The sequence below is a fragment of the Pelecanus crispus genome, chromosome 7 (genome assembly GCF_030463565.1).
Source record: "Pelecanus crispus isolate bPelCri1 chromosome 7, bPelCri1.pri, whole genome shotgun sequence".
Classification (NCBI taxonomy): domain Eukaryota; kingdom Metazoa; phylum Chordata; class Aves; order Pelecaniformes; family Pelecanidae; genus Pelecanus; species Pelecanus crispus.
The window spans coordinates 43,445,892-43,467,833 of record NC_134649.1 but is presented as its reverse complement, the minus strand read 5'-3'; the positions used below and the strand labels follow the sequence as shown (position 1 = coordinate 43,467,833).

Genomic DNA, 21,942 nt, shown 5'->3' with positions numbered 1-21,942 from the left:
GTAAAGCTTGGTAAAACCTGGCTGGGGAACACTGGTTGGAGTCTTCTGCCTTCCCAAGCCCAGCACATTTCCAAACTCTTCCCACACCTCTCCCTTTTAGCTTTCAGGCAGCAGGAGAAATATCGCTGTCCCTTTAGTCCACATGCTGTACTCTTGTTTTTATTTAAGCACGTGTGAAATAGCAGATGAATTAAAAAGGTACTTCAGGGACTGTGTCCTCCAAGGGACTGATGCTAGTAGGTTATGCAGTTGCCTGACTTCCCTTGCTGTTGCAAGGAGAAAGAGCCTGTGGTCACCTTGATCCTTGGCATGGTGCTAGGGTTGGTTTTCCAGGCTGAAGATGAGCATTTTAGTAGCTGCTGGTAGTAGGATGCAGTAGTGCAGTCCCAAAACAGGCAGCTTTGTAGATGCAGAGTGACTGGAAGTGAGTATCCAGCATAGTTGTGTCACTGGAGGGTTTTTCATCCTATTCGAGGGTAGAAGTGCAGTGAATACAGTTGTCCATGTCAAAATGAGGCACTTGAGAGAATGAGTTGCTTTTGACAGTCTTGGCTGGTGGTCATTGTATCTCAGAGCAGAATGATCCCGTAATTTGGTGAAATATGTGCTAAAGCAAAAGGAAACGTTGGGTTTCTGCTATACTAGCAGGTTTGTTTCATTCTAAAATTGTGCTCTCTGGCAGGAGGTCTCTCCAAGTAGCATCAGAGCACTGAGTGGGGCAGAAGAGCAGTGCAGGAGAAAAACAGTTGCAAAATAGAAAACACACGTGTGTTGTCTTAATTGTTTGTTTCCTTGAATGTTAGTAATAATTCTGAATATTTCTGAAACAGGTGGCTTCTATCTACAAAGACCCAAGCATTGGAAATTTAATTAATATTGTTATTGTGAAATTGGTCGTGATACATAATGAACAGGTAATGGAAGTGATTTTCTTCACCTTCTATTTGACAGTGGCATTTGTAGCGAACATTGCAATGAATAATTAAAATACCTGCTTTCTGTGTGTTGCTTATTAGGATGGTCCTGCAATATCTTACAATGCCCAGACAACCTTAAAAAACTTTTGCCAATGGCAGCAATCCCAGAACCATCCTGAAGGAAGTCACCTTCAACATGATACAGCTGTGCTTGTTACCAGGTATGGTGAATATTCTCATGAAAACTGTAGCCAGTCATGTGTCAGAGGCTGTGAGCACATAATATATCCAGCTATGGGAAATGTTTGGGTTTTGATGTGGGTGTAACGACATTTGCAATTGTGGGAGCAGTGTAACTGTGAGCAGAATTGGGATAATGTGTCCACCATAGCAGTAGATGACTTTGAGAGGTTCAGGACTGTCCAAGGTCTGCCCATGGGTTCAACATAAGACGAAAAACTCTGACTATGGTAGGGAGTTGGTTCAGATTCTGACTGGACAATGTGGCAAACCCGCATGAGAAGGTCCATTGGGGGACCAAGAATTGTTTTTGGATATTGTTATTATTGTGCTTATTATTTGCTGCTGCACTGAAAATTAATGTGTCAGGTCTGTTCTGCTTTCAGACAGGATATTTGTAGAGCGCACGACAAATGTGATACTCTCGGTAAGAAGAACCTTTTCCTTTGTCTTTTAATAACTTTTTTTTGTAGTGACAATGTTAGTTGCCTTTGCTGAACCGTGGGCGACCTTTCTTTTTCTATCGTAAACCTCTTTGTTCTCTCCTAGGTCTGGCAGAGCTGGGCACAGTCTGTGACCCGTACAGGAGCTGTTCAATTAGTGAAGATAACGGACTGAGCACTGCTTTCACAATAGCACATGAACTTGGCCATGTGTATGTTTTATGTAAATACATTTACATTTAAATAGCCCAAGATTTATGCTAGCTACGGCTTGCCAGCCAGGCTAGGACTTGGTACCTGCTGAGCCTAATTATTTGAGAGGAGATAAATATACTTGGGCAGCAGATGCACCACCGAGGAAGATTAAACTGTGGTGTGACTCTGGGAGGTGGTGGGGTGCTCTGGAGCCTATCTGAGAGCAGCAAAACCAGCAGACCCACATTTTGGGGAGGATGAGTGACAGGGTGCCCCAAGCAGCACCTAAGCGTGGGAGAAGAGCTAACAAAATATCCATTATTACTGCATCTTCTTACATCTACGTGTGGATGTCAGCAGGACCTGCCCCAGCAGCTGTGATGTCCTGGCCAAATCACCAGGAATAGCCAGGATTTTGGCCGGCGCTGGGAGGTGCTGGGTGCCTCAGGGAGGACCATGGTGAGGGGCACAGGCAGGTCTCACCTGGCCTTCGGGACTGACGTCTTCTCCGAGAGCAGGTCCTCAGCCTGCCACAGCTCATCCCACTGCTGTGCGTGGTGCTACTGTAGGCAGCGCAGCAGCTGTGTGTGGAGGGAGGAATTTACCCAGGGAGTCTGGCAGGTGATCAGGGTGCATAAGTGAGCCTGACGCACCTCCTGAACTATTTCATGAGGGACAATCTCACGCTGCTGGACATCCCCAGAACAGATGCTGTCATTCAAGATGCACCTCTTCCAGTGGAAATTTCTTCTAACTGGTTTTGACTTTTTTTGAGGGTGGTAGTGGGAAAAATCATCTTAGATCACATAGTCCTTTACCCCCCAGCTACAACTCTTAGGCAGCTGGTTCAGTCCAAAACTACCTCATGTCTGGTTTGCAGTGGAGGTCTGTAGGTCTGGGATGGATGAGTACTCCAGAACAGATCTCTCATTGTTTTAAACTCGCTTTTTCTTTACGGAGCGCTGGCTGAGATGGTCTATTTTTAACTACAGTAGTGTTTGTTTAAATGAGATTTCCTGACAGAAAGTCCACGAAGGTTTGGCGTTCCCAACACCCAACCTGTGGCTAATTCCTTCGCTAATGCTGCCCCAGAGCTGCCAGAGGGGTTAGCGGCGCTTCCGAGCAGGAAATGCTTCTTTGCTCTTTTACAGGGAGCAGAGTGAAAAGGTGGTTCATTGGAGGTAATCTTAATGGGATATAAACTCCCCAGCCTTCGAACGCAGGATCACACCGGGTCATTTCCCCTTCTCCACTTCAAACAGCAAAGCGCTTTAAGCCATTCTGTCTCTGTTACTGTATTTGCCGCATTCTTCAATATGTCATGTGCTGCAAACTTTGCGTGGGTTTCTGCTGATATTGATGCTTGATGGCATTTCGTAAACCTACCACATAAAGTATAGGAGCCAAGTCTATTCCCAGCGCAACCCTATTTAAACAACAGCATGAGGGATCGGCATGGCCCAAGGTATTCAACTGCATTAGAAAACGTTTTGCAGCCAACGTAGGGTGCTGCCTATGTACATGAGGGACTTCACGCAGCGGTGGTCAGTGGGCTCAAGTTGTTCATCTCCTTCAGAAACTTATTCCCCCCACATCAACTCTTGGCTCTTTGGCTCAATTCCAGGGAACTTGCCATTTTTATGAAGGTGGGGCCAGACTCCAGCCTGCCTGCAGGATCATGTCCATCAGCTGAAAAGGAAACTGCAGCTGAAATTGCTCTCTCAAGGCTTTCTCAAGGACTTGTCTGGCTAAATACTTGCTGTCATGGCGTGGAGAGCTTACTGGGGTCCTGCATAGTTTTTTGCAGACAAATGCTAGGTACCCAATTTGAGCAATGCTTGTTGGCACTTATAAATATGTGCATATTAATACTTTCATTCTGTAATATCTGTCAGTAGCATATCTAGGAAAAATTGTTGGGTTTGCTTACATTTAGTTCTCACTGTTGCTATACTAAATACTTGACATTTGCCATTTAACTGACTGTACTTTTTGCTGCTGTTTTTCTCAGATTTAACATGCCACACGATGACAATCATAAGTGCAAAGAAGATGGAGGTAAAAATCAACAGCATGTCATGGCACCAACACTGAACTTCTACACCAATCCCTGGATGTGGTCAAAATGCAGTAGGAAATACATCACTGAATTTCTGGAGTAAGGACTTGCATATGCATGTGTTAGGCTGTTTTGACATATGCATGCGCCCCATGGGGTTCATCAGTTAATCTGAAATGCTAGTGTGCAGCATTTGAAGGAAATCAGAAGGATTTTTGTGTGCACACATCCTTTACATAAAGCAGGAATGCACCCCTGGCATCCAGTCCCTGCCAGTTCAGCCTCGTGATAAGCTGGCAAGGACCAGCCTCTCTATGGGGAAGAATAAGTCTTCCCCCATGGATATTGCTTTTAAGGAATGTACGTTCTCCTCGAACCTGAAGAGTGAGTTCTCCAAGCCCTGTGGCCCAGATACAGAGCCGTGTTTTAGGAGGCAGATTGAACCTGCCTTTCCACTCCACAGGTCAAGATAAAGCCCTGGCCCTAGTCCATGGTGGGAACACTGCTCCCTGAGCCCATGGGTCAGCTTGATGCACAGTGATCGCCCATTTTGCCATGATGCCTTCCCACGTGTTGTGATGGGGAGCAGAACGAGAGCCACGATGGTGTCCTGGCAAATCCAGGAGCTCGGTTCCTTGGGCGGTTCTTCTGCTAATCAATGATTTTCTTTCTAAATATATACCAGAGCATGCTCAGCAACTAAATGCAGGTCGTGCACGCTCAGAAATGCTTTTGCCAGGGTAGCTGTGACTGCACCGTGGTGGATGGTTGTTAGCACAGCACGGGGGTGGTGGTGTAATGCAGCCTCCTACCCTCCTGTGCCGGAGCCTGCAGTACCTGTTGTAGTGCTTGTTAAATATGGCAAATGTGCATCTGCCCTAAGGCTGACTCAGGTAAACACCAATGTGTTCTAGTCTCATCGCCTCCTGTTTAACACCATTTTTCTGCTTTGTGCTGTAGCACTGGTTATGGGGAGTGTTTGCTTGATGAACCTTCATCAAGAACTTACGCGTTGCCTCAGCAGCTCCCGGGGCTGATTTATGACGTCAACAAACAATGTGAGTTAATTTTTGGACCCGGATCTCAAGTGTGCCCGTATATGGTAAGTGAAATTCCACACCTTGGTTTTCCTGGTGTTGCCAGGGCAAAATAAGGCCTCCTAGGGTTGGATGAATGGGAGGCTCACAAGCCATCAAATTATTGTCAAGCTTGTGAGTTAATGATAAATGTTAGGGGGATAATTTCATAAAGGATCATCTATCTGGTAAGGCATGTAGCACATATTTATTTAATATTTTGATCTTTTCAATAACTTCAGCAGATGCAGTGTCGGCGACTTTGGTGTATTAACATTGATGGCGCACACAAGGGATGTCGTACCCAACACACACCTTGGGCTGATGGGACAGAATGTGAGCCTGGAAAGGTTTGTAATACCTGCTGGTTCGTGCCTTGTAGCTATGTTTCCTAGGGCTCAGCCTAAGCATATCGGCCAAAATCATCCCATCCCAATGGCCAGTTTTATGGGGCACAGCTTCTGACTGTGAGGGTGGAAGCCCAAAGCAGCTCTGTGTGTTTTAAGTGGGGTATGCATAGGTCAACTCTATGCCAGATAACGTGATTAAAATCGACTGGTTGGCATAACATGGTCTAAAGCAGGTATTCCTTCTGGAGTGCTTATCTTTTTAAATTAAAGCCCTCGAGTGAACTCTTGAGCAAAACTTTTGCAAAACTTCCCTAGGCTTTTATTAGGAATTTCCTATGCAATGTGAGCAATTAGTAATTTTGTGTAACATAAACTTGCCAACTGCCTTCTCATCTTGACAACTTCAGAGTAAAATATAGAACTGGTTGACATTTTCTGTATGGAACAGTTTTGGCAGTAGTTCATAGAAACTTGCAATTTCCATGCGCAATGTTAGTTTTCAGCTAGCATTGTAGTTTCTAGAATAAGTATTTAGTTTTTAGTTGTCCAGATCAGGAGAAAAATAGTTGAGAGGATTTTTCTTTTTATTTTCTTGAGATACTGAAGCTTTTGAAGAAAAATGCTAACTATTTTTCAGAATTCTTGTCTGAACAAAAATGTTCTCCATCTAGGTCTAGTAAAAAAAGTGTGATTTTATTCTACAAGGTATAGCTTAAAAAATTGCTTTTCTGACTATTAATGATCAACAGTTAAAGTTTTCTTTAGAAAGAGTCAACATTTTAATTAATGGTCTTTCAAATGTATTTTAATAAAAATATCTGGATGCTATTTTAGATATAACTTTCCATAAATCTTTAATTAATCTTTAGTTGCATGTGTCCGAAAGGTCAATTGTTCAACAACACTTGACTGATTTCCTTCAAGACAATGGGCATAATGTATCAATTTGCCTTCCTTTCTTAGGGAAAAGCGCAGTCGACACATTTGTTTTTATTGTTGAGAATGTGCATTAGAGATGTGGTTGAAAATCCTAGTTCTGTGCTACTGTTTGGAGCCAGTGGTGCACCAATATTTAATGTTTTTATGTAAAATCCCCCCTTTTTTGAGACTCAGGATAAAGCTTAGGCATCTGTGGAGTCCCCTTGACTTGAGACCTTGTGTCTTCAATTTCTCTGTTTGTGAGCTTGGGGTCTGCTCACTGCTGGAAGCTCAGAAATAACTATTTTTTTGAAATTCAAAAATCTGGGCTGCAATTTCGTTCCGACAAACCTGCTGTTACCCTTGGATATGGCCAGAGTGATGTGCAAACAACTGCAATTGAGCAGATTAGCACCTCCTCAGAGCTACCATGTCATCCAAGAGGCAGCGTCCAGCTGCATGGCTCTTAATAAAGGTCACGTAAGCAAAAACATTTCAGCCCACAAATTTAGACAATTTGACAAGTTTAGACAAATTAGATAAGTGTGACCTGAACTTCTCAGCAGAGAACTGATGGGCTGTTAAGAAAAGCTAAGGCAGTCCACTCGTGTTCAGGCATTTGAATGTGTTCTCACAAAAAGGCTTTACAGAGTAATTCTTGTGTCTGTGTGTTGGTCTAATTCAAGCTTAAGGTTTGGATCATCATAAACTCTCTTCTTCTCGGTGTTTACTTGGGCTTGTGAAGTGCTGAGGTGCGACTCTGGAGTGCTTTTCATTGGAATAAATCACTATTTTGGTACTCTGCTGTGGCCAGGAGCCCCATCAAACTGCTCCTTGCTGACTAATGCCTTGCCTCAAGTCTGCATGTTTAAAGCCTGTGATACATGGGTTGGCAGATGGAGAAAATACTGTGCCATTTTTTTATGGAGATATCTTTGGAAATGAGGGAGCCTGAATAGCTAAGAAAAATCTAGCTGAAACTACTGGGATGTAGATTTAACCAGGCTCTAAATTTATCTTTAAATCAAGGACACTAAAACAACATGGGAGTATTAGCTTATGCATATTTTGCATGTGAGGACACTGAATTTGATATCACTAAATCAAGTAATAAGCCCAGCTCAGAGTTTGGCCTTTGCTGGGTGAGCACCAGTCATGATGGTTTACAGTGTTTCACAGCACCAGTGCATTGTCGTGTGGAAATAAATCACTAAAAGAAAATGAAGAGGGTCGTAAACTTGGGCCTCCATCTCTTGTGGTTTTCAGGGTTGTTTAAAGAATGAAAAAAGAAGAGCAGACGAATAGTAATCATTTCTGTCTCCTGCCGTATGGCAGCAGGTAGCATATATGTTATGCATGCATGAAGCTGCACAGCATTTGTCTGCCCCCTGCTAATCTATTCAGCCAAAGTCAGCCCAACGATGGGAGCTGGATTTGGGGAATTATCTGGGACTCCAGTGGCAAGACAAAGGAAAGGAAAGTCTGTTGTAGTGTCTCCCATCCCTGCCATTGCTCTCCTGCTCAACTGTGTGTCTAAGTTATTTTGAACTTGCTCCAGACAAAAACTCTTTCATTCTCTTCATTCTCTGATCTGTAAGCTCATAGGAAAGAGAGCCCTGGCAGGCTTTTTAGTTTTCTGTTGTAACTCAAGGCAGAAATTATTTTTAAAATACAAAAGGCACGAAGGTTGCACAGCCAGAATATGCACAGTGTGGTTCCAAGAAACACCATTGCGTTTCCATAAGATAATCTTGCTGTTTATTTAAAACGGCTGCTCTTTTTTTTGCCCCTTTGATTTACCATCAACTCCAACCCCCCAATTTTTTAATAAAATCAAGGGATATAGGTGATTTCCTGGTTAATTCTCAACCATCGGATGGGAGATATATAGGTCATGTCACGGTCTGTTAGCTGTGTACATTCACTAGTTAGCTATTCAGTCGTCTTCTCTGGGTCAGTGGTGCCAAGCATGACTGTGGTTATATATTTAGCTGTGAGCATCAACATTGCTGCGAGAAGTTCTCCACCGGGACAGCACTGTTGGATTGGTGTCATGTATTTTTGTTCGTTGATGATAGCTGTTGGACCGCTTTGTCCCCGTACAGGACTGGCATGGGGTCCCCATCCTGCAGTGTTTTTCAACCCTCTAAATGCCAGGAGGAGTTGTGCATCACAAGGGTTTGTCCTCCAGCCAAAGAAACAGGCATTTCAGCTTATTTTATTCCTGTCCTTTACTGTAGCAGATATTTTTCAGCCAGTTTCTATCTAGGGAATCAAATCTTCAGGGCACATTGCAGCCTAGAGTCCATGCTCGTCTCTGAGCAAACACCACATTTAGAGCCCAAGCTACGAGTTGTTCAGCCATCCTGCAAACCATGCCCATAGGCAAATGCACCCGAGGTCAGCTTTCTTTATCAGCAAAGCAACGTGGCAAGCTGGCCATCGTGGGCAAAAGGTGTTAAATGTTCTGTGGAGCCAGTGTCCTATAAGCTGCATGCACAACCCCCATGATAGCCTGATTTTGCTTTGTTTTCCTACATAGCTTTCTCTAAGGTGAATCATAAGGATGTCTAAAAAAGGGGATGAGCTTATGGTGCATCTTGATACAACCTTGTTCTGGTATTAGTGAAAGGGTTGGAAAAACATGGCACATCAGTAATTCAATTCCGTTGCCATAAAGATCGTCAGGTGTTTCCCTGCCTGAACAGCATCTTGTGCAGAGAAATATTGCAAGGGAATATTTTAATGATGCACTACATGTTTTCTTCTTTAAGTCTGTAACCTCTTCTAATCTCTGAGCAATCACCAATGTTTGGGCTTCCTATAATTGCAAAGATTTAGGCATCCACCAGCAGATGAGCACGTCTCTGGGTTGAAATCTGCTTTAGCAAGCACTGTTCAGTGAGAGGGAAGCCCTGCTCGCACGGGTCTTGGGGACACTTTTCCATCTGCTCTGGTGGGGCCAGAAGGTGACTCTCCCCTAGATCTCACCTCTCCAGAAGTCTGTGTAGTCAAACTAGCAAACATACCCCAAAGGGACACAATTTATACCATAAAAATGGGGGACAGGGGCTTGCCAAGATAATTTAAGCCAGTTTTCCAAACAATAGAAAACAAGAGTTATAGCTGGAGAACAAAAGTGTAGGCCAGGCCTTGGCAAGTGCCATGTTATGGCTGAGTGAAAAAAAATACTTTGGATTGAGGAATTCATTTTTCTATTTTATTTGCCTTTGGGTTTGGAAGTTTCCTTTCCCTCTTTGTACAGCTGTGGGGATGTTTGAGTTTTCCCTGGTGTTTTCCCCATTGCCTGTCTCCTCCCCTGACACTGTGTGGTTCCTGCTGCTCTCCAGGAAATCAGATAAGCAGCTTTTTTGAAAAGCCAGTGCCGCGAGCATTGCCGTGCTGTTCTGCACCAGTAAACAGGGAATATTCTGTGGTTGCTGTTGTCCTCAGTCTTCTTCCCGTAAATCACTCCTGTGGACTCAGCACCTTGCCTTCACTTCTCCATTTGAGGGTGCAGAGAAGGAAAAATGTGGGGATGACAGACAAAAAAAAGTTTAATTTTATTTGATTGCAAAATCTTTGCTGCAGTTTGCGTGTGGTTGAGAAATCAGTAAGCCTGAGTCTTGTTGTCCAGACTGGACGCTGTCGGTCGGCTCGTAATGCAAAAGCAACGCAAACTCACCTTTCCTGTCACTCTCCTTTGCGTGCAGCACTGCCGGTTTGGGATGTGCGTGCCCAAAGAGCGAGAGGCGCCGGTGATAGACGGAGCGTGGGGGACGTGGAGCCCTTTCGGGACCTGCTCGAGAACCTGTGGCGGTGGCATAAAGACAGCGATACGAGAGTGCAACAGGCCCGAGTAAGTGCGTGAAGGGGAAGCGCCGGTGGGTGAAATGGGGAAAAGCAACTGGGTTTCCCAAATGGGCTGAAGTCCCCTTTGGCTGTTCCCAGCCACGTGTGCCCTGGGGACTGGTGGCTTGACCCCGGGAATGGGTGGCTTTGCCTAGCACGGATGAGACAGCATGGGAAGCCCGGAGGAGCCGGTCACAGGTTTGGTTTGTGGGTAAAGTGCGCTTAAAAAGGGATCCGTTCAGTGGAGACAGAAGGAAAAAGCTAATATCTGTGTGGGTTTATTGCCTCCTGTTTTCCTGGCAAGGCACAGCTGGGGTCCCACTTCCAAAGGTGTTTTTCTTCCTCCGAAGCTGTGGATCAGAAAGGAGGGAGAAGGGAAAGAGCCATGTTTTTATCCATTTTTCACCATTTTACCCCTGCTTTGGCTGCTTTTGCAGCTGTTCCTACAGGCCAGATCTTTTATATAGTTTTCTACCATTTTACTCCTGCTTTGACTGGTTTTGCAGCTCATCCTTTATACAGTTACATGGCAGCTGGTGCAGACTAGCCAAACCTCAGCAGAAATCTGTGCCCCATTAAATTGTGGCACTCAAAAATGTTTGCCGTCAGCCTGGAATGCAAAATCCTGCACCCTTTGAAATGGCAGGGAATTTTGCCATGGGCTTCAAGGAGACAAATGTGTGGCCTGTGAAATATTAGTACCAAGTTGAGCAACTGGTATGAAAACAGGCTGTTTACATAAATTGTGAACTGTGCTGGTTTCTGTTTAACTGCCTCCTTTCAGCCCACAAGAGCAAGAAGTGGGGTGGGCACAGTGCTTTCCAGGCTCTCATTTGGGACTGAGACACAGAGAGGAGAGGGATCTGCGGAGCTGGTTGGACCAACGGGTCTTAAAAAGATTGAGCAGGCTCGTTCCTCGTTCTCGTCATTGGTGTTGGATGGCTTATTGCCAAGGAAATTGCTATTAGTGATGCACCAGTGACAGTTTCATCACTGCTAATGGGAGAAGGGAGAGCTTGTACATGCGGCACCAGTGGCGAAGTGGCAGGAGAGGCTGGCTCAGCGCGGCTGGGCAAGTGTCAAAAGAGAAGAGAAGGGTTGAGGGTAAGCAAGTCAAACACCAGCACGTTAATTAAAATGATGCTGAGAAACACACCAGCACAAAGGAGTTCTCCTCTCGCTGTGCTGAGTCAGCACATGCCATATGGTCTTCCAGTAGCCATGGAGACGCAAAAAGAAAAATATCTTTCCACACGCAAAAATAGCTATGCTGCCAAACCTTTGGATGCTGTCAGTGAGATGTATTCCCATCTTCTGGAGAGGCATCTGTTTGGACTGATAGCTTTTTGTGATAGGAAATCTCTTTTATCCTAAAGGCTAGCCAAGGGATTTTAAATTCCATCTTCCCTTACAGCTTGTGTTTTGCATCTTGGTGTTTCATGAGGCATATCACTTTGGCTGGGATTTGCAAAAGCACTTAAATATGCTAGGCACCAAGCTACCTGTGAAATCCCCTGCGCTTGTCACTAATAGTGGTTATTTTCCAGGCCTCTTTTTGAGACCCTTGCAGCTGGCACTGGCCTCTTCTCCAGCCCCTCACGAAATCTCCGCAGGGGGTCATCTGTACTAGCACCGTCCACAGAGCTTTACACTGACTCTATTGTTTGGTCCCCATAATTTGACATCGCAGAGTGGGCTCCCACCCTCTGCATCCCTGTTATTGTGGGGCTGCTGAGACGATGCAACTGGACAAGACACTGCTGGGTACTCTTCTGCCTCTCCCACTTCTCAAAGTACTTAAAAAATATACAGAATAGGTCTAGTCTCTGTTTCTTCTCTGCTGTAGAAGGCAGGAAAACGAACCCAGGTACCTTGAAATACTTTTCAGTAAGTCTTTTATATTCAAAGATGGCTTAACTTTTTAAAGCTTTTTCTGTGCACAGGGATCTGGGGCGGTATCTTGCATGCCAATAAAATATGGTGTTAAATATGGCATTGAAAATTAACCCCCCTGCCATGGTACAGAAAATAAGGCTGCAGCTCCTGCCTCTGTTTGTAATGTGCTCTGACACCTACGTGGATGAGTATCTTGCAGGGCTGTAGGAAGAGCTGTAAGCCTCTGAAATGGCAGCAGACTGTGTTTTGACATACAGTGAAGGAATGTATTAGCTAACCAGACCAGACCCTTCCCACCAAGATTGCCCACTTGGGAATTCGAGGCTCGCTGGTACAGACAAAGCCCACGGCTGCAGCACGTCACGTAGAGGGTCTGTGGTGCAAGCCCTGGTTTTCAAAGCAAGGCATAGCTGCAGAATTATGGGGAAAAGGCATATTTCATAAGATGTCAATACCAGGAGCCCTGTTTTCAGGAATGGCTTTCTGGATGGGGGAGTGTTATCTCTGGATGCGAGTCTGATCACGTCTGCGTTTTAGTCCATCACAAAAGTATCCACCTGTGCAGAAAGCTGTCTGAGCTTGACAAGTAAACACATCAATAGATAACTGTGCTGGCCACTGGCAGCACATGTACCAATTCCCGGTCCCAGGACTTCCCAGGATGGTGCGAAGGAGATCTCAAACTGATCTGTGCATGCTAGGGCTTCACAGATTTTTCTGCGGTCACTGCATGAGCACAGGCACACAGGCAGGCGTGCAGATGGACACACGTGCCCCATAGTTGGTCTCCAGGGTCCTTTTGTTGTGGCAGCCTGAGTGCCCCCCGGCAGAGCCGCTGCCCTTGGGGCTGAGCACATGCAAAGCACCCCCAAAACTGCACTTCTCAGCAAGGTGCCTCTACCTGCCGCTGCCAGGGCACTGAGATTTGGGTGCTGCCTCGAGGTCTGCCTGTGAAATTATTCAAGTTTAATAGGTGCAGGTGGTGCATTAAGCATTACATATTTAAGACATGTTGGGAGAAATGCAGCAAAGCCTGGGTGTGCTCCGGACCCTGTAAGGGGAACGATGCTAGATAGAAAGCAGGTCCACACCGGACGTTTGCTGATCAAATAGATGATTCAGAGAGAAGGGAAATTAAGAGAGAACAAGGAGGTTTCTATGCATGCACTGCTTTCCCTTCCATCTCTGCGGTTCATCATTGATGATTATCCATAAAAGTATTATGTAGTGTAAGTATCCCATATTTCTTCATGACACTGAAAATCAATGTTATATGAGGCTGACTTATTTCTCAGGGTCAGCTCTTTCTGTTTATTCAGACTCTGTGAAAAACAATGCTGGTTTAAAAAAAACACCCTACCACTGTCAGGATGGTTTGGGACTGTTTTGAAATGTCAGAAGTGTGAGTCTGCTTCAGCCCCAAGCACTGGCTGCGGGGAGATTTACTGCCACAGTTATAAAGCTGACAGTTTGCAACACGATGGCGAGTTTTAGCATCCTTCAGTTTGTGGTGTGTCCATGTGTTCAATGTTATCTTAATCTCATGGGTCACGTCCAGAGAAAAGGAAACTATACAGTAGCTTAGGATCTTTGGATTTTGTTAGACATACCCTTAAAAAAAAAAAAAGGCTCCTGCATGTTCTTCTTAACTAACTTAATATTTAAAAGTCTCGTTTTAATTAAGTTGATTTATATTGGAAGCAATGTGTTTACCATAAAAATGTTGTAATTGCAATTTTTTAAAGAAATGCCCTGCTAGAGGTTTGCATTATTTAGAGCCTTTGTCAAACTGCAGCGGTCCTGCTGTGGTATAAATGCTTTTGAAGTGAAAATGATGAATCCTGGTAACTCCCCCATGAATGATTCGGACTCACCAAGGTCTGGAGTGTGCTGCTGCCACAGCTAAGTGTGCTGTGTAGTGAGATGGTCGAGACGTCCCTTTGTAGCTGGAAGTAGATAATATTCCTGCATGGGAATAGTCTGCGGGATGGGCTCCAGCGGTGGGAAACCCCCGGCAATCACCGTTGAGCCTCCGAGGCAGGAGGAGTCCGGGATGCATCTGCAGGGGCTGCTGCACTGGGTTAGCTCTGGAGCGGTCCCAAGTGTAAATCTGTTAAATTAATCCAAGTTGTTTGTCATACCAAGGTGGAGAATAGCCTAAATTGGTACAAACCAGGTTTAGACTTGCTCCACTAGGAACTGGTGTGAAATCAGTCCGTAAACTGAAATCTGCACTGGGAACTGTGCGTTTGGTTGGGCTTTTTAGCACTGTTACTTGCCTAATTGCAGGCACCAGAAACCTTTGCAAGTGACACGCGTTTAGTTTCCAGATGGCGTGTGAGAGTCGCCCTCGGAGCAGGTAGAGCTGATGCGTTACCAGCTACGGCTCCAGGCTGTGCCTAAAGACAAATCATACCCCTCAGCATTTAGGACAGGACTTGAGGGGTCTGCACCACAGCAGTGCGTATCTCAGCGAGGAGGGGATGCTGGCAGGAGAAATCCCATGCGTGTAGCTGGTGGTGCCCTGCATCTTGCCCGCGGCTGCTGGAGGAGGCAACTCCTTCTGCCAAACCTGTGAGCAACCCTAGCGCAGTGTTGATAAGTGGTGGGAAGTCTGCCCGCCCTTCCCCACTTTGCAGGTAATCTTTTGGCAAGCGCAAGCCCCTCTGCGTGCCTCTGTCTCCCCATTTATTTCACAGGAACTCTGCTACTTGAGTCACAAATAGTCTTCAAACGCAGGAGTGAAGAATTGTTATTTGTGGGAGAAAAGACACTGCTGGGCTTCCTAGGTGGCTGATGTGCAGAGATGCTAAAAAAAATTGTGTTCAGTTGTAGGAACTGGTTGACTCACTGTGTGTAGAGACCCTCGTACATGTGCAGGGGGTTTCTGTCTCTGTTAGGTTAGGAGACGCTGGCTGCATGCAACGTGGAGAGCTTATGGTGGGCATCTCCATGCTAAGGGCAGGGGTGACTCCTGTTCATCACTCGTTGGTTCGTGTTTTGGAGGGTGTCCAAGCATGCAAACTGGCTTCCTTCCCGAGGAGGCTCAAAGGGAAGATGTGTTCTGCCAGCATCCCTGAGGCACTGATGGGCATCTGGTCCTGGGATGAGGCAGCGCTGATCCTGAAGAAAAGCCCTGAGAGGCAGGAGGTGGGGGTGCCAGGAGCTCAGCGCCTGGCGAGTCGCTTTTCTGATCTGCGCTTCTTCCTAGCACAGGCACTTGTTTTGTTCAGGGGTTGGGTAGAAGGTGTAGGTTTAGTCATTATTTTGCAGCAGAGGCTGAAGCTGGGCATAGACGTCCTGAGCTTCGAGGGCCACTACCTGCCTCTGTAGATGTGCCCCAGCACGACGTGGTCAGGACATGCTGGCTCTGGCCACTCAGGATGCTCTTGTCCTCTGCTGACTCCTCTGAAATGGCCTGTTAACGGGAGAGGCTGGGGCTAACCTCAGGCAGTGAAGGCTTTGCCATGCTGATGGCTGAGATGCACATTAACTTCATCTCCCTTGAGTGCAGGTCTTAGTTGGTATAGTTTTTCCTTTTTGGATAATTACGGCTTTGCCCAAGCTGACCCTGGCAACACTTCATCCGGATTGCAGTATCTTTCCTTCTGTAACATCGGGGAAAAGCAAAGCTGCTTGGGTGGTACTGCAGTTTTTATTATGCATATTAATGGTGGTAGCTTGTAGAAGCCTCCACCATGCCCTCCAAATTTCATTTGAAGTTTCAGAAGAGAGCAGTAGAGACAGTGGTGATTTTTTTGAACATTTAAAGCACGGTGCATCCTTCTTTATTTTATTATTACAATTTATTATATACACAGAGGGTTGCATGTAGGTGGGCATATGAAATCTTACCCGAGTTCCTAGAAGAAATGTTCTTTGAACAGACAGTAAATAGGATAGCCTGTATCCCAAGGGTACTTTCCTCGCAGCATTACCATAGCTGAAAATGAGTCCTCGCCAGAAAAGTGCCTTCTGCTGGGCTCCTCTGATGCCGTCCACATGCAGCTCGCTTCTGCACTGCTGCTGACAGCGGCTGGCGTGGGAGAGGCTTTTTCAGTCCCCAAAGCGAGCTGTTATCTGGCAAAGGCTCCGTCTACGTACGAGGACAAAAATAGGTTTATGACTATGGCCCTGAATCTGGCAGTTCAGGAAATTCAAAATTACAATTTCTCCTAGGCTTATCCACTCGCTTTTAAGTGGCTTGGATGGTATCAGTCTCCCCAGTTTATACCAGAGTCATTCTATTATAAAATGGGTGTAAAGTATTTACTGGTCGTCTTTGGTGCTTTCTGGAATACATGGAGACAAAGTTGTTTAAAAGTGTCTAGCATTACCATTTCTACCATCTTGGGCTAGAAGTCCTGAAGGACTAAGTCCTGCCTGGCCTTTCAGCCTCCACAGGGAAGCCCTTTCTCATTTCTGCCATGATGTTTAGTTATTTGCAACCCACCAGATCAGATGCAAACCCTCAGCCACCAAATCCATAAGACTGATGGGGTTGTGGAGGGATGGTCCCCCTGTATGGGATCCCTCAGTGTGAAACTAAATCCTCAGATGGGGAAGACGACATTGCTCTTCCTCCCTGGCTTCTCTCACTACCGGTGCATTCATCAGAGAGCAAATATTCCCTTTTTCATCCCTTTTTAGCAGTGCATATATGGTCTTTTTTATTAGACACCTGCATAATCTTTCCTGCTTCTCAGCCTGGGTTATTAATTAAAGACACGCATAGATGTAGACAGAGCCATCAAAATGCTGTCACGAATACTGACTGTGCTGAACAGGTTGCAGAACTGCAATTGCATCTTGTTTCCAGCCCGATCCCAGCTGGCTTCTCTTTCTTGTTTCTGCAGGCCTAAAAACGGTGGGAAATATTGCGTGGGTCGTCGCATGAAGTTTAAATCCTGCAACACCGAACCGTGCTCGAAGCTAAAGAAGGATTTCCGGGACGAGCAGTGCGCCGACTTCGATGGGAAGCACTTTAATATCAACGGGCTGCCCACAAACGTGCGCTGGGTTCCCAAATACAGCGGCAGTAAGTGGCGGGGGGGATGCAGATCCTGCCTCCTGCATCGCCTCGTTGGGATGATGGCATCGGGATAATGTGCTTCTGGTTTTCCTCCCTCCCATCCCCAGTCCTGATGAAGGATCGGTGCAAGTTGTTCTGCCGCGTGGCAGGAAACACAGCGTATTACCAGCTGCGGGATCGCGTCATCGACGGGACGCCCTGCGGCCCCGACACGAATGACATCTGCGTGCAGGGGCTTTGCCGGGTAAGTATTTTCCCTTTAGCGAGGGTGATTGCAGTTTTGCACGGCAGGATGGCTCTTCTGCACCTTGCTCCACCCGGTCGCTGGCGTGCCCTCTTCGCTCGGGGGCTGCCGGCAGCATCTGCAGGCTCCGCGAGCCCCGGCTGGTCTGAAGCCTGTGCCAACCTTCAGATTTGCAGAAGAGCCACGCGTGGAGGATGTCTGTACGTCTGCCCTAAGTTACCGAGGGCTGTGGAGGTCTGAGCTTGAATCCAAATGATGCTTCCTTCTGTGCTCTGCCCCGGTTCTTCCCAGTCAGACCCCGGAGCGCTTTACGTTTCCATTCACGATTATTTTTCACACTTTTCTCTATGGGAACAATCAATGCAAGAAGTTTTCGCTAGCGCAGACATCATCTGGTGCGAATGGCAGTTCTGATTCTCGCTTTGTAAAAAAGCCTTTTGTTTGAAAATGGTGTGGGATGGCCACACTGTAAATCAGCGCAAAAATGTGGGGAAGCAAAACAATTTGTCTCATGGCAGCCTTTTGCATACAAAGCTTTTGTGTGCCTTAATTGGGAGTTTTGTAAATGCTGTTCTAGCCTGTATTTGCTCAATCTAGTTTTTTCAATTTTTCTCTTAAAGCAAGCTGGATGCGATCATGTGCTGAATTCGAAGGCAAGAAGAGATAAATGTGGTGTTTGTGGTGGGGATAATTCTTCATGCAAAACTGTTGCAGGCACATTTAACACGGTGCATTATGGTAAGAATCTGTTGCTAAAAACTTTATAGTGAAAAATGCGGGTCTATAAAAGCCATTACCACACTTAATTTACAAAAGCACTGATGTAAAATGCAAAATCCTTCTAGCTATAGCATATCCATTTTGTAACTATTTATACTATCCCTAAATGAAAAGTATCGGCTTGTGTAATGTGAGGTAATTTTGCTCATTTCCCTTCCCCCTGTAAAAAGCAAATGAAATGTCTCTGTAATAGCCTTGACTTTCTGTTAAATCTTTTCTAGGCTATAACGTTGTGGTCCGCATCCCAGCTGGTGCAACTAATATTGATGTGCGTCAGCACAGTTACTCAGGGAAACCAGAGGATGACAACTACCTGGGTGAGTTGCAGTCCTTGTTTCAGTCCAGAATTCTGCTTTATTGTCTGGTTGTGGTGATATATCTACTGGCTGCTCTCTGCTAGGGAGGATGAAGAATTCGTTTAAGGGAGAGGTTTTCTTACCAAGAATTTATCTTGGATATCTACCAAGCATTCAGCCTTATCTTGTTCCTTCTTTTTGTTCATGCCATCCTTGATGCAAAGTTTGGGAGGTTCACAGATTATAAGAAATATCCCCTTAGAGTGCCTCTGGGGCTGGGAAGGATTGTCAAGCCTGGGCTGTGGGAGGGAGCTGAGGTGCGAAGGTGGGAACCAAACAGGCTTCTGAGTTCTGCTGTAGTCTCCTCATCGCAACTTAACACGTCTGTGCTGTCTTGGCTGGAGAGCAAACGTGCCATACCCTGAAAGAGGTGTACAAACAAATCCAAAAGGAAATTATTGTCTATTTCTCTGAGAATAATAGTTCCAATTTCACCTAGACTGAGCCCTTCGTGTCCCTTCCTGACAGTGATATGTAACTGTAAAGAAATACGCTGCACCAAAGATGTTGGTTTGATTTAAACCTAACGATAACTTGGCCTTTGGCTGTTGGACATCCATAGTCACCGTTTTCTCTGATCTGTGGGTGTGTCTCTAGAGGCAGATGAAGATGCTTGTGGTGCTGTGTTAGACCAGTCTGCTGCACGCACATATGCTTTTAGCATGGCCATCTCTTTCCCACCATGCTGATCAGTAATTCACTCCATAGAGAGTTCTGTTTGGGTTCAATAGTGGAGACAACACAAACACACATTACAACTGATGTTACACCTGCCAGTCAAAGGCTGGTTTTGCCATTAAGTCCTGTTTGAGTCCCTCAGAGTCTGTTCAGGCTGCTGATGGAGCCAGGACTCAGGCTGTGGCCCCTCGCAGTCCCAGGGAGATGCCTGCTGTCCCAGCTCTGTTCCTCCTCTGCACGCCCCGTGCCTGTCACTGCCAGATGCTCTCTGGTAGCTTAGGGTCCCATATTTACATCCCCGAGTAGGGCACTTGATCTCATTTCATCTTGCAAAATCCCTGAGTTGTTGAGTGTTTTTGCAAAATATGGGGCTTAGCCTAAGTGCTCACTGTAACTGCGTATGTTAAAAACAGGACTAGGCAGGGGGTTCCTAGCCCGTTGAAGGTAAAGGAACTCACAAAACAAGTAGAGGAGGCTATCGTGCACCAAAGGGAAACGGTGCTGTCAGCTTTGGCTGTCGCTCTGAAATGCCATCCATGTGGCTGAACCCTTCATTTGGGCAAAAAGCTGAGCGGGTCCTCCCTGTCCTCATTGCCAGGCTGGGGTCATGCAGGGCTGGCCGTCCCTGCACGCACACAGCTGTTCGCTTACAGCCACCTTGCATCGTTTCTGCGCATTCACAGCAATGAAATGAGACAGTGCAGCGCAAATGCGCATCAATACCAAGAAAACCTTACTGAGGTTTTCCATCCTGGGGGAAGGAGATACCTTTCATTTTACCATCATACCATTCATCTTTTCTAGAAAAGCAATCCTCCCTGCGTTGTGCCTGTTCAAACTGGTTCACCCCAGAAGGAGCCCCAAAGAACTTCTCAGCTCTTCTTGGAGGGCCTTTAATCTTCTTGGGAAGCAATGAAGTCAAATCTTCTTTAATGTTGCTTTAATATTGCTGGGAAAGCATCTCTTCACATTAGGCCTGACTAGAAGCAAATGAGAAGTATGCATGTGTCCACTTATTTTGCAGCTCACTGAGTGTGAAATCTTGGGCCCTCAGTACTGTGAACCTTGTAGTTGCTTAACAATTTAGGAGGAATTTGATGTTGTCATCAAGTCCAAGACGTGTACCTACTGTTGTAGGAGATACAGTAAATGGGAAGGAATCCTTTAATGAGTTTTACTACTGCCTAATGACATTAAAGCCTCCAAAGTGAGGAATTCAGTTGAGTATAGCGTCTGTTCTGTGAGTTTTTCTCCATCTATGGCTGTTTGCTACCGAGCAGTGTTTTGCTTCATTATCTCTCCTCATTCAGTGTAAAAACCTTCCCTTTGGTGTTTTGGTGTTAAGTTTAGATTTTTCAGTACAGAGGCTTTGTAGTAATGTAGCTGTGATGGGTGAAATGGTGGGGAAACTAACTTAGGAAATTAGCTACATAATCGCATTAGTGTGAAGTTGTGCAGCAGACTGCTGTTTTCAGGAAACTGTTCCTTTTATAAAGCATTTAGGCTTTAAGCCTTCAGTGCTTTCACATACCTTAAGATTTGGAATAATAAAAAGTACAGGGGGAGGAGGGAGAGGGAGATACTGACCAAACTCCCTGTAATTATCTACTAGAAAATGACGTTTGGGCAATTAGGGTACATACATTTACCCTAAGAACACATCTGGAAACAACAGGGAAGCCACTCTATCTGCACGGCTAACACAAAGATTTGGGCAGGATTATTTCTGCAGTATACGAGGGGATACGCACTGTGTGTTCTGCGTACAGTGGCCGGCCAGGCATGCCTTTCGGGTATCTCTCTGGGTTTAGGGGGAACTATTTAGCAACAACTTCAGGCATTCAGCCTTCGTTTTAATGAGGCTCTCCAGTGGAAAAAGGAGAAGGCACAACGTCTGTAAGAGCTCTGCTGCTCTCTTTACATCCTTTTTGTTTGAGAGTGCCAGTGGGCTTTTCCTCCCACCCCAATGAAAAGGAGCACTGAGAGCGCATGACCCACGTTATTATGTACGTATAAGTTAATTCTGCGTCTTTAGTTCTTGTTTTTTGCACCTATGCAGCCTTATCTAACAGTCAAGGAGACTTTATATTAAATGGAGACTTTGTCGTCAGTATGTTTAAAAGGGAAATCAAAGTTGGGAATGCTGTGATCGAATACAGCGGATCGGATAATGCTATTGAAAGGATTAATTCTACAGATCGGATTGAGCAAGAAATAACGCTTCAGGTGAAGTATACGTTGTGCATGTGGAAAAGTCCGCCCAGCATTATCGGATTGAAAACCGGGGGCAGCAAAGTCTCTTGGTTTACTCTGCTTCATCTTTTTTTCTCTCAGGTTTTATCAGTGGGCAATTTGTACAATCCTGACGTTCGTTACACATTTAATATCCCCATTGAGGACAAAGCTCAGCAGTTTTACTGGAATGCGTATGGCCCGTGGCAGCCCTGCAGTAAGCTCTGCCAAGGTGGGTTGCTTGGGGAGGCTTAGCTTTGTCCTGGATTCGTCTGGGATCTGGGCAGTGCTGTCAAATCCCTCTCCGTCTGATTTCTTTGAGATTCGCACATTATGGGCGTGATTGTTTCCCTGGGCTGTAGTAGTGGAAAACATCGTACAAGGTGTAGCACCGCTCTGCTGCTTCTCTGTTTCAGAGCAGGGCACCTTTACAGCCCCTCTGAGCCAGGTAAGCTTTGCAACCTGCTTGGCAGGTGAGGAAGCTCAAGCACAGAAAAGGTGATGTGGCATTTCCTAAGGCTGCAAAAGGTATTGCTGTCTGGTTTTGGGTCTGACGTCCAGTCATTCCCACCTGCAAAACACACAGAGCCCGTCCTTGCAGGCGTGCTGCAGCTCTTCTGCCTGAGTTAAACCCCTCACCTGCGTTAAACCCCTTCTGCTCTTCTTAGAGAGTC

General features: G+C 45.8%; 1 protein-coding gene across 1 annotated transcript in view; it reads left to right on the top strand.

Annotated features, from left to right (window-relative positions):
- ADAMTS9 (ADAM metallopeptidase with thrombospondin type 1 motif 9) overlaps positions 1 to 21,942 on the top strand; it is an 83,551-nt gene that overhangs the window by 15,562 nt on the left and 46,047 nt on the right. The window contains exons 5-18 of the mRNA XM_075713654.1: positions 831 to 914; positions 1,017 to 1,138; positions 1,544 to 1,584; positions 1,707 to 1,812; positions 3,807 to 3,953; positions 4,815 to 4,956; positions 5,173 to 5,280; positions 9,912 to 10,057; positions 16,803 to 16,984; positions 17,086 to 17,222; positions 17,843 to 17,960; positions 18,224 to 18,319; positions 21,096 to 21,262; positions 21,371 to 21,500. Coding sequence (XP_075569769.1) covers positions 831 to 914; positions 1,017 to 1,138; positions 1,544 to 1,584; positions 1,707 to 1,812; positions 3,807 to 3,953; positions 4,815 to 4,956; positions 5,173 to 5,280; positions 9,912 to 10,057; positions 16,803 to 16,984; positions 17,086 to 17,222; positions 17,843 to 17,960; positions 18,224 to 18,319; positions 21,096 to 21,262; positions 21,371 to 21,500 — 1,726 coding nt within the window. The remainder of the gene's footprint in view (positions 1 to 830; positions 915 to 1,016; positions 1,139 to 1,543; positions 1,585 to 1,706; positions 1,813 to 3,806; positions 3,954 to 4,814; positions 4,957 to 5,172; positions 5,281 to 9,911; positions 10,058 to 16,802; positions 16,985 to 17,085; positions 17,223 to 17,842; positions 17,961 to 18,223; positions 18,320 to 21,095; positions 21,263 to 21,370; positions 21,501 to 21,942) is intronic.